Genomic DNA, 12,524 nt, shown 5'->3' on the forward strand with positions numbered 1-12,524 from the left:
ATAAATACCACTGTGAAACCAACTTAAGATAAAAGCAGGCCCTGGACCTGGCCCATCTTCTTTAAAAAAAAAAAAAAAGACTCGTGCGACTGAGAAAATGGAATAAGAACGAAGATGGAGAAGCACCTCTCACTGTTCAGTGCAGACAACATCGTCCTTAAAAATTACAAAAAGAAAAAGCCTTTATTTATGTATTTGAAGACAGGAGCGAGCCAGAGGCCCTCCCTCTGCGGGTTCAGTCCTCAAAGGTCGCAGTGTTCACGACTGAACCAGGGCAAAGCCAGGAGCTTCTCCCACATCTCCCGCCTGGAGACGGGGGCCCAAGGACTTACACCATCTGCTGCTTTCCCAAGCACAGCACGGAGCTGGGCCAGCGCTGCAGCAGAGTGGGTTAACCTGCTGGGTGGTAGGCGGGTGCCTCGGTCCCTGTCGCTTGGCTTCAGCCCAGCTCAGCCATTCTGATACAGCCATTTGAAGGGGCAGGAGATGGAATATTTCTATTTGTCTCTCTTGCTGTTTCTCAGCCTTAAAGAGTACGGTGGCCACCATGGCAGAGCAAATTAAACCTCTCCCTACGGTGCCAGTATCCCAAATGGGTGCTGACTCCTGTCCCAGCTGCTCACGCTATGGAGGCCAGCTCATGGCTGCACACTTCCCATCCAGCTCCCTGCTTGTGGCCTGGGAGAGCAGCAGAGAATGGTCCAAACGCGTGGGCCCTGCACCACGGGAGACCCGGACAAGCTCCCAGCTCCTGGCTTTTTTGGCCTGGCCAGGTCCAGCCGCTGAAGTCATCTGGGGAGTGAATCAGAAAACACAAGACCTCTGTGTCCCTGCTACTCTTTCTGTAACTCTGCCCTTCAAATTAAAAAATAAATAAATTCTTTTTTTAAGGTTTATTTTTTACTGGAAAGGCAGATTTACAGAGAGAAGAAGAGATAGTGAGAAAGATCTTATGTCTGCTGGTTCATTCCCCAAGTGGCTGCAATGGCTGGAGCTGAGCCGATTAGAAGCCAGGAGCTTCTTCTGGGTCTCCCATGTGGGTGCAGGGTCCCAAGGCTTTGGGCCGTCCTCAACTGTTTTTCCCAGACCACAAGCAGGGAGCTGGATGGGAAGTAGAACTGCCAGAACATGAACCGGCAACCATAAGGGATCTCAATGGATGCAGGGTGAGGATTTAGCCACCAGGCTATCAAGCCAGGCCCATAGATCTTTTTAAAAAATGCATGAAATGTGTAATGGATCTACTTAAAAATATATGTTACACAATCTCACCAAAACAGTCTACACAGCATGGCATATGAGTGTGCCCATGGATAGCGAGGTGCCCCCATGGATGGCGAGGTGCCCCATGGATGGCGAGGTGCCCCCAAGGCCACCGCAGGCCACGACAGTGCAGCTGTCACATGTGCATGTGTGAGCACTGTGTGTGCTCTGCCGCTCGCAGTCACTGAGCCACCTGAGTTCCTTCCTTGGCATGGGGTGCCACGCCTGTACTGACGCTCGGACACCTGCTGTCACCAACACGCCACACCACACTCAAAGTGACGTTAAACCTGGGGGTAGTAAAAACGGCAACCAAAGGAAGCGTGGCTGCTGGACACACCCCTGGTCACAGTGCACGGGCCATCCTCCTGTCTCCTGGGAGCTCTCTCTCAAATTCAGTGAGCAAGAACCTCTGGGAGGTGTGGTTGGTGCCAGTCCACACAGAGGCCGCACGTTGGATTGTGTGACATGTCCTCGCATGGAAGCAGGCACGACTCATTGTTCACATTGCGCTCCCGTAACAAGCCCACCCCTGCACCCCTCGCCGTGCAGTGACGACCACACTGCTCTATTCGAGGCCGCGTGCTGTCTTCAGGAGCCTCGGCACGCGAGAGCTGCCCTTTGAGACTCAACCCGGCGCGCTGCGGGTGAAGCAGCAGCGTGGAAGCCCCCACGCACAGGTGCTGCTGTGGACGGGCGACAGCTGTGATGAGCCAGCACCCCTCCAGCACCCTCCCTCAGCACCCCTCCAGCACCCTCCTCGGGCTCTGCGCTGTCAACACACAGGTCACGATCACAAGAAGGAACTTGTCAAACATTAATCAAAAATGTAACTAATGCGCAGAGTCCCCCTGGGTAAAGGCTGGTCAACTCTCACCAGAGTCTCCACAGGGAACGCACGCAGCGCAGCCGGTGGCACCTGGTGGCCGGCAGGACCTCGGGCCTGCACCTGCTACACTACTCCCCAGCTGAACGCATCTGCAGTACCACGGGCATCTACTCCCCAGCTGTGATCTCACTACCTCGAGGTAAGGAACATAATGGTGCGATTCAACTAAACATCTTGTCCTCAAGGGACACAGACGGGTGTCGAGCAGCTACGCCCACAAATCAGAGGGAAACGTGATGCCAGAGTGCCCCACAGGCCCTCGGCCCACAGAGCGCTTCCCCACGTACCTGCAAAGCGCAGAGGCGTGTCCTTGTCCACGGCAATCAGCGGCGGATCGAGCAACACCGTGTTGTCATTCTCCGTGACGATGCCGTGGTACGTGGGCTCCAGCCACGGCTTGTGCTTGTTGACTGTGTTCAACAAAAGCAGGGAGAGAAGGAAGACAGACAAGCTTAGAGTGGCCACTCTAAACTCCACTGCCTTGAAGACACACACACACACACCCATCACTGATGAGTGGAATTCACTAAGCTGTCCAGCAACACTCCGGCTTTAATTGCAAAGTTTGGTATCAAGACTTACCTGAGATGAAATTTTAGATTCTGGAGAAAAAAAATCACCAGGGCCCATGAAGCAACCAGGCGTCAGACAGACACTGCTCTCAGGCAGGAACTGTGGCACTCGGCTTAGGCTGACACTTGGGGTGCTCACAGCAGTGAACAAACTGGTGCAAGTCCTTGCTCCGTTTCCTATCCCATTTCCTACGAGGGCACCTGGAGACGCAGCCCGAGAGCCTGGGCCCCTGCCACCCACGTGGGAGACCCGGACGGAGTTCCTGGCTCCTGGCTTTGGCCTGGCCCAGCCCTAACTGTAGGTGGGCATCTGAGCCCAGCTCACTGACTGCCCTCTTCCTTCGGTGTCAGAGCCCGGGCCCCGGGGAGGTGGACCCTCCCTTCCCCAGCGTCCTCAGCAGCCAGGGCTGCAGGCAGGCCGTCACACCCTTTGCCTGCCTGCAAATGAACAGCGGCCCCTGCTTGGGCAAGCACTGCACTCCAGGGTCCGTGCCAGGCGTGCCCAGCTGCCCCTGCCCACACCCTGCTCTTCATTCGTTCTTTCCCTGCAGGGGTGCTGGCAGCTCTCAGCACCCCTGTGGGAGTCACCTGAGCTGGGGACTCCTCCAAACCACCTGCAGGAAAAGGAATGGCAGACAAACTGCAAGACCCTTTCCCAAATAATCTTGGGTTCCCTCCTGCGAGCTGGATCCACTGAGCAGGCTCTCCGGACAGCATCACCAGCATGTCCTGTGCCCCTGGTCCCTTGATCTTGGGTTCCCTCCTGCGAGCTGGATCCACTGAGCAGGCTCTCCGGACAACATCACCAGCATGTCCTGTGCCCCTGGTCCCTTGCAGGTCACACACAGCATGGTGCTCCCTCAGACCACAGAGCCCATGGTCATCAACCCCGCACGTAACGTGCTCTGATGTGTCCACCACAAGGAAAGCACCCAGCGAGTGACACTCTACTGTCCTTCTCTGCTGGGCAATGGCAGGATGGTGTACCCGCCTGCGACAGGCACCTGGGCCTCACCTGCCTTCCTCCCCAATGCAGAGGTCAGGCCAAGACAGGAAGGGGACAAAGACGAGAAGCAAGCTGCCAGGCAAGTTCCCACCGTGGCCCATCCCCAGCAAAGCCCTGCCCTCACGGCAGCACAGGCCAGGGCTACTGAGCATGGCAGCTCCAGCTCCCTGGATGAGAGAATTCCAGGCTGGGAGACCCTGCAGCACCATGGCCGCACGCGGCTGAGCGGGAAACACGGTCACCCACCCACGCACACGGCCCTTTCACCTCCTCCACCCACCTGGACAGTCACGCGGGCCAGGTGACCCCCTCGGCCCTGGCCTGCACCCACTCCACCCAGTAGTGCCAGCAGCTCCAGGACAGACCTCACTGTCAGGGCCCCGGCCGGGTCTGTCTACCCATACCTCTCCTGGTATGGACTGTATCAGAAATCAAAGCCAAGAAAAATGTCAGGAATTATTCATTTACCAAAAATGGGAGTTGCTGGTGCACGGGGTAAAACCCTCCATGTGAGACGCCCACACCCAGGCTGGAGCCCCAGCTCCACCCCGGCCACTTCCGGGGGGCAATGGGTGAGGGTGACCCAAGTGCCCGCGTCCCAGCCACCCACACGGGAGGCCTCGAGGGGACGCTGGGCTTCGAACTTCTGCCTGGCCTGACTGCAGCTGCTGCAGCTAGTGAACCAGCAAAGGAAGATTCGTCTCGCCCTCTCTGCCACTCTCTCAAATACAAGTAAAAGAACGAACAGTAACCGAGGCAGCACTGTGGGGCAGCTGCTGGCACCCACTTGGCATGCTGGCATCGCACACTGGAGTGCCTGGCCTTGAGGCCTGGGGTCACGTCCGGCTCCAGCTTCCTGCTCAGGCACATCCGGGAGCAGCAGCTGATGAGGGCCCAAATACTCCCTGCCACCCCGTGGGAGACCTGGATGGAGTGCCAGACTCCCACCTGGTCCAGCCCCAACTGCTGTGAGCCAGCAGACGGGTGGGGGATCTGTCTGGGTTGCCGCTCTTCAAATAAATACAAACAAACTGAAAATGGGGGAACACCACTGAAATATGAAACCCATTGCACAGGAACAGAAATGACATTCCTACTTCGAGAACCCTGTTTTTGAGCCAGGTCACTAAGAGGAGTATCCACACCCAGCTGCTGGCTGCAGACCCCCCAGCTCACCAAAAAACAAAGCTCAAAGAGCCAGAAACATCACGAAGGGGCAGATGTGCGGCACCGAGTGGACACCACTGCCTGTGGCACCACGTCAGAGCATCTGGTTCGAGACCCAGTTACTCCACCGCCCATCCAGCTTCCTGCTAAGGGAGGCAGCAAGTGATGGCCCCCATCCCTGGGGCCCTGCCACCCACACAGGTGACCGGCTTCAGCCTGGACTGCGGCCTGGTCCGGGTATGGCTGTCGTGGGCATTTGGGGGAATGAACCAGCGGATGGAAGATCTCTTCCTGTGTGCCCTTTCTTCTCTCTCTAAATCTGCCTTTCTAATAAAATAAATAAATGAAATTTTTAAAAATGGTATTAGAGGACCCGACGTGGTAGCCTAGTAGCTTAAGTTCTTGCCTTGCATGCACCACCTGGATTCCCAATGTTTTTTTTTTAAAGATTCATTCATTTTATTACAGCCAGATATACAGAGAGGAGGAGAGACAGAGAGGAAGATCTTCCGTCCGATGAGTCACTCCCCAAGTGAGCCGCAACGGGCCGGTACGCGCCAATCCGATGCCGGGAACCTGGAACCTCTTCCGGGTTTCCCACGTGGGTGCAGGGTCCCAATGCATTGGGCAGTCCTCAACTGCTTCCCAGGCCACAAGCAGGGAGCTGGATGGGAAGTGGAGCTGCCGGGATTAGAACTGGCGCCCATATGGGATCCCGGGGCTTTCAAGGCGAGGACTTCAGCTGCTAGGCCACACCGCCGGGCCCGGATTCCCAATGTTTATGTCTTGGTAGCCCCACTTCCCATCCAGCTCCCTGCTTGTAGCCTGGGAAAGAAGTCCAGGATGGCCCAGAACCTTGGGACTCTGCACCCATGTGGGAGACCCTGAAGAAGCTCCTGGCTCCTGGTTTTGGATCGGCTCAGCTCCGACTGTTGTGGCCACTTGGGGAGTGAACCAGCAGATGGAAGATCTTTCTCTGTCTCTCCTTCTCTCTGTAAATCTGACTTTCCATTAATGATAAATAAATCTTCTAAAGAAAAAAAAATGGTACTAGAATAGTACTGGTCCCTCAAATCCCACCCGCGGCCTCACAGGGAACCCCTGGGCCACGGTTCTTCCAGCCCCTCCTGCTTTTCCACACTCCCTTGGTTCATCCGGAGAGACGGGCTCCTGCAAGCCAGTTTCCTCATCTGTGCGACGCGGCCAGCAGCTCCCCCAACAGCGCACACCACAGCTGGAACACTCAAGAACTCGGATGTCCAAACACCTCACTGTGCGTCTCTCTGCTTCCCTCCTTAAACCCCCAACACAGCCGATTCCCTGCGAGTGTGGCCTTCCAGGTCTCTGTGCTGACACCCAGCACTCAACACTGCTTGGCGTGTGGAAGCCCATGGGGTATGAGGACTCGGCGCCACAGGCTGGCCCTGGCACCAGGAGCTGGAGCACAGGACAAGCTGGGGCTCCCAGCCTGGGGCAAGGAGGACTCACTCCATCAGGTGGCTAGCAGGACCAGGGCAGCGCCTGGGAGATGGGACGGGGCGGTGCCCTGGGACAAGAGCTCTGGCCAGGGAGAGGAGGGAGCTGGTAGCCGTGAGCCCAGGCTTTAGTGTGAGAAGCCGCGTGGGCCACACGGCTGACCGCTCCAGCGGGTCACCGGCATGCAGGAACCACCTTCACAGATGCCCTTTTCCCATCAACCACGCAATGAGGCAGGAACTGACCACACCGCTCCCAAGAACGGGCTCCAACCACACTGCAGGGCGTAGCAGCCGGGATGACCCTGCCGGCGACCGCCACACTCCACACCAGTTTGTCTTGATGGTTTAAGGTCTGATTAATAAAATGCTCCATATGGGGTGGGTGGGTGCTGTGGCTTAGGGGCCCACAGCACCAGATCACATACGGGCATCGGTTCAAGATCTGGCTGCTCTACTTTCCACCCAGCTATCTGGTAACACACCTGGGAAAGCAGCAGAGGATGGCCCAAGCCCTTGGGGCCCTGAACTCCCATGGCAGACCCCAAAGCTCCTGGCTCCTGACTTCAGATCAGCCTGGTTCTGGCCACTGGAGCCATTTGGGAAGCAAACCAGCAGATAAAACATTCTCTAACTCCATCTTTCAAATAAATACACTTTTAAAAAACAAAAAACATAAAAAGCTCTGTGCAATGAACACAGAACCTGAAGACTGAGTATTTCAGTCCGTGAACCTGCCGAGACTCAGGTCACCTTGCTGCCCAGGCTGAACCCCACGGCAGCCAAGGCAGGGCGCCTGGGGGAGGCCACTCACCTGCAGAGCACCACCCAGGGTGGCCACCAAGGAAAAGCTGCAGCCCAGGACAGCCCGAGGCCCAAGGCGGAGATCAGCTGATGTCCCCCACAGTTCCCGTTTTGCAATTCAAAACCTCTGAAATGCTCCTTTAACAAAGCCGGCTGAAGTCCAAAGCTGAATGCTTCAATATTTAATGAATGATATTTTTAATATTTCATCGCACTCAGTTTGTAATCTAAAACCTTTACCGAAACAAGCGAGTGCTGTCTGCAGCCGCCCCCAGAAAGCCACAGAGCCCACCAGCTGCACACCCCGAAGGGGCTGCGGCTCAGAGCTTCAGCACCACTAAGGGACTGGGGCTGCAGCACAGCAGAGAAACCCAGGATCCCATATGGGCACTCATTCATGTCCCGGATGCTCCACTTCCCACCCAGCTCCCTGCCTGTGGCCTGGGAAAGCACGACTTGGGCCCCTGCACCCGCGGGGGAGAGCAGGGTGTGGCTGGGGTGCATGCTGATTTTCAGATGTAACTAGCCTTTGGTGGCTGTGGAAGATCTTAGTTGTTAGGAATTGAAGCTGCTTTTGGTATCATGCAAGAACGCAGGAACACCAGGGCTGGCTTCACTAGAGAAGGCCCAGGCACAGCCCACAGCAGGGCTGTGGGCGGCCCTCGAACTCTGCCCCTGGCTCCAACCATGTGCTCGCACATGCTGCGTGCTAACACATGCCGCACGTTAACACGCCATGACGTGTTTGCCGACATGTGCAGCACACTAACGCACGCCACATGCTAACATGTCATGTGCTAACACGTGCTGTGTGACAGGCGGTGAACTAACACGACAGTACAGTTACTGCTGGGAACACAAGGCCGCCAACGGTTCCCTTCCAATTCATTATCAGCAGAAACTGGCTAGTCTCACACAGGAACGGAATGTGCACCTCCTACCATTTTAACACCTGGGTGGGTCAGCTAGGAACCCCAGATCCTATTAGGAGTTTAGTTTGCAGGTTCAACTTCTAACGTGATTCTCCTAAGGGAACTGCAATTGGAGAATGATGCCACCAGGTGGCGACAGTTGCCACAGAGTGCCCACTGGCACAATGATTGGTCAAACTCCCACCAGAGGACACGGGTTTGGCAGGGCGCCTGAGACTGCGGCGTCCAGGTGGCAGTGCCTAGGTGTGAGGCCTGGCTCCACCGTCCTGCTACCGCAGATTCTAAGAAGCAGGAGGTGACAACTCATTAGCCACATCCCTGCCACCCACAAAGGAGACCAGCCCCAACTGCTGTGGGTGTCCCGAAAGCAAATCAGCTCTATTAAACCGAAAAGTAACTAAGTGAATAAACATATAGGTTTTTAAGAAATGCTTACTTATTTTTATTGGAAAGGCAGATATACACAGAGAAGGAGAGACAGAGAGAAAGATCTTCCATCTGCTGCTTCACTCTCCAAGCGGCCACAACGACCAGAGCTGAGCTGATCTGAAGCCAGGAAGCTTCAGGAGCCTCTTCCAGGTCTCCCTCGTGGGTGCAGGGTCCCAAGGCTTTGGTCGTGCTCAACTGCTTTCCCTGGGCACAAGCAGGGAGCTGGATGGGAAGGGAGCAGCCAGGATACAAACCAGTACCCCATGGGATCCCAGCGCATGCAAGGCAAGGACTTTAGCTCCAACGCTACCACTCCAGGCCCAATAAACAGATATTTTTAAAATTCTGCCACTTTACTTAAGGAATGTCAGTAGGCCTTGTGTTAAAAATTGTATTAACGGGCCTGGCACAATCTGGGTTTCCCACAATCGGCAACATCCATGCACTTGAGTCGTCAGCTGTGGATGCTCTCCCAGATGTTAGAAGGGAGCTGGGAGGGAGTAAGCAGCCCCAGCTCAGACGGGCACCAACACTGCAGACAGTGGCTTAAGCTGCTGCACTGCAGTGCCAGCCCCACACTACTGCTTCTTAAAATCTCCAGGGTGTTTTCTTCTTCAGCAAGCCTTTGGAACACATACAGCCATCTGGCTCCACAGCATGAAAAGACATGGGCGGCCCAGGCATGGATTCCTGCATTAGAACCTCGTCATCAGGGCCAGTGTCACGGCTCTGCACAATAATCCCTCAATGCAAGCACCAGCATCCACACGGGCACGGGTTCGTGTCCCAGGTGCTCTGTTTCCCACCCAAGCCCTTAGGCCTCCGCAGCCCTCATGTCAGCTCTTACCATTGCAGCCACCTGGGGAGGGAACCAGAGAGACAGAGCATCTCCCATTTATTGGTTCCCTCCCCAACCCCAAAGCCTGCACCGGCTGGGGTCGGGCAAGCCAGGAGCCAGGCACTTCATCCGCATCTCCTACCTCATGAGCCATCACCTGCTTCCTCAGAGACCTGAACCCGATTTCAGATAACGGGACATGCATATTCCAAGCGACATCTGGGCCTCCATGATAAGGTAGCTAACCCAAAGCGATTGCTCTTCGTTAGCCTGTTGAGAAGTGGGTTGCTGATTCCAGAATGTGGAATAAACCCCATCTCATCATGGTATATATAGTATTGCTCTTTTTTCAATACACTGTTGCATTTGATTTACTACTGTTTCCTCAAGAATTTCTTTGAAACAACTTCATTAATCTATTTTGAAAAATGTTTGCCACTGCAGGCTGGAGCTTCAGTTCTTGGATTTGGCAGGACCAAGCCCCGGCAGCTCCAGGCAGCTGAGGTGTGAACTAGCAGGTAGCAGACACTGCTATCTATTTTTCTCTCAATGAACTCATGTTAATATATTTCAACTCCATTTATTATCTGAAAATCCTACTGGCTTGAATGTGTGCGGTTTGTATTTTTAACATCGCCGGGCACCGAGTGTGCATGTGACTTCACACCCACGGACACACTCACCAAGGCTTTAGCTGCGGGACTGGGCAGGAGGCGGCAGAGTCATGGTGTTATTTTGGAGAAATCAGGGTGTGATGATGTGCTTTTAACAATTAGGATAAAAAAAGCCAAGTGGAATGCTGGTAAATCTGGCTTAAATATAGCAGCCCCGGCCTCAGGGATCTGATGTCTGTCATTACACAGACAGGCCCTTCTCCCAGCAAGGTCACGGCCTTCCCAAATTGTGGGTTCCTCCGGGAGCCTGACAATAGCTGTCAATTTTCTCCCATCCCCCACCAAGGATGTAAAAAATGCCGGGGTCGGGGGAGAGTGGTGAGACGCCAGTCCAGGTGGAAAACGACCCAGGTTTCTGTGGCTGGTGCCCAGAACGCATGTCTTCCCGCGGGACCTCAATGTGAGCAGGCACAGAGCCAAACATCCTTCACACCTACAGTCCCTCATGCCACCTGGGGAGTGAGCCCAGGAAAGACACGCAGTCGGAGCAGGTACCTCTGCCACAGGGCAAAGAGAGGCCAAGAGGGCCTGCAGAGGTGGGTCGGTGTGTGCGGCGTGTCGGTGTGTGAGGCATGTCAGTGTGCAAGGCACCTCAATGTGCGAGATGTGTCAGTGTACAAGGTGCTCGGTGTGTGAGGCGTTTCGGTGTGCGAAGCATGCCGGTGTGTGAGGCATTTTGGTGAGAGGCGTGTTGGTGTGCGAGGTGTATCAGTGTGTGAGGTGTGTTGGTGCGAGGTGTGTCAGTGTGCGAGGTGCAACGGTGTGCGTGGTGCGTCGGTGTGCAAGGTGTCAGTGTGCAAGGTACGTTGGTGTGTGAGGTGTGTCGGTCTGTACGGTGTGGCAGTGTGCAAGGCACACCGATGTGAGAGGTGTGTTGGTGTGAGAGGTGCATCAGTGTGCAAGGCTCACTGGTTATGAGACAAGCCAGATGTGCAAGACACACCAAGTATGCAAGACCTGCCTGCCATGTGAGACGCACCGGGTGTGCGAGACATGCTGGGCACAGGAGCCCACACTGGGCAGGCACTACCCGGGCACCCACGGGTGGCTGTCTCGTTTAATCTCATACCAGCAGGAACACATGTCTATTTCAAACAAGTCAGTGAAGTTTTAAAAAAAATCTATCACAAAGGTGATACTTGTCACAAAGCTGATACTTTCTTTACTTACCAATTACCTTAACTTATTCACAAAATTTCTAGTAAGCACAGAACATGCTGGGGGGGGGGGGCAGAAAGTGTGGAAGTTACTCCCAATTTCAATGCCTTTTTACTGATGGGCCAGCCACCACCCAGAACCCAAGCAGCAAGTTCAACAGCACCGCAAGCCACCAGTCACCTGCTGGCCTTTGCAGCAACTCTCCTGGGCACGGTCACCTGCTGGCCTTCGCAGCAACTCTCCTGGGCACGATGGGCGCCTGTGCTTGTTACAGGTTTTATTTACCATTGTTTGCTTGTTTGAAAGGCAGAGAGATTCCGCCACCCTCTGATTCGCTGCACAGTCAGGGCCCGGGTCAAGCTGATTCCAGGAGCTCCACCTGAAACTCGCACGTAGGTGGGCAGCGCTAGCACAAGCTCGTGCAGCCGTCCTGTGCTGCTTCCCAGTCGTGTCAGCAGGCAGCTGGATGGGAAGTGGAGTAACACGCATACGGGACACACGCACAGGAGGCTTTACCTGCCACGTCACAACACCAGCCCGGCAGCCGTTCAACATCACAGATGTGACGCGTAGCCACTCCTGCATGGGAGCCTCGCCTCCATCTACATCCAAGAGGGCTTCCAGAGGCAAATGCTTCACCCGTGCCAGGCAAGGCGTGTGGGGGAGGTCACTCACTGGGGCCATGGCTGCCACCACAAGAGACACCAAGCAGCAGCACTCTGGGGTCACAGCAACACGTGTGCCCAGGACACAGGTTCCTGCCCTGGTTCAGCAGCCAGGTCCTTCACCACAGCACCCGCGGGCAGAGCAGATGCAGAGCCAGAAGGGCAACGGTCAGGGCCAGTGCTCTATAACCCTATCTATCAAATCTATGTATTAACTCTATTTCTCCAAAATTCATAAAATTTACCATCATGCATTCAGTAGGGGAACCTGCGGAGGAAAACCGGGGCGGGGGTAGGTGGGCACAGCAGCTAAGATGCCACCTGGGACACAAACACCCTGGATGAGTGCCTGGGGGTGTGGCCTCCTGCAGCCCCGGCTTGATCCCTGCCTCCCAGGCAAGGGACCCAGACAGAGTTCCAGGCTCCTTGGCTTCAGACTGGCGCAGCCCTGACTGGAGCCAGAGGAGAGGATCTCTCTCACACACAGTTAATTCTGATTTTCAAATGAATGCTGGATGAAAAATAAGCTTTAAAAAAGGCGGCTAGGGCCTGGCACAATGGCTCAAATGGCTAATCTGTGCTCTTTAAGTGACAGGATCCCACTCGGTTACTGCTTCACACATGTCCCAGCTGCTCCACTTCCCATCCAGCT

General features: G+C 55.2%; 2 protein-coding genes across 4 annotated transcripts in view; both read right to left on the reverse strand.

The window, feature by feature from the left end:
• Nucleotides 1-12,524, reverse strand: part of CLSTN1 (calsyntenin 1) — a 50,528-nt gene that overhangs the window by 20,009 nt on the left and 17,995 nt on the right. For all 3 annotated transcript variants that reach the window (XM_058674848.1, XM_058674850.1, XM_058674845.1), the window contains exon 2: nt 2,440-2,562. In XM_058674848.1, the coding sequence (XP_058530831.1) occupies nt 2,440-2,562 (123 nt within the window). The remainder of the gene's footprint in view (nt 1-2,439; nt 2,563-12,524) is intronic.
• Nucleotides 2,441-12,524, reverse strand: part of CTNNBIP1 (catenin beta interacting protein 1) — a 94,328-nt gene continuing 84,244 nt past the window's right edge. Inside the window, exon 6 of the transcript XR_009246835.1 lies at nt 2,441-2,562. The gene's annotated coding sequence lies outside the window, so the exon portion shown is untranslated. The remainder of the gene's footprint in view (nt 2,563-12,524) is intronic.

Source organism: Ochotona princeps, chromosome 2 (assembly GCF_030435755.1).
Source record: "Ochotona princeps isolate mOchPri1 chromosome 2, mOchPri1.hap1, whole genome shotgun sequence".
NCBI lineage: Eukaryota > Metazoa > Chordata > Mammalia > Lagomorpha > Ochotonidae > Ochotona > Ochotona princeps.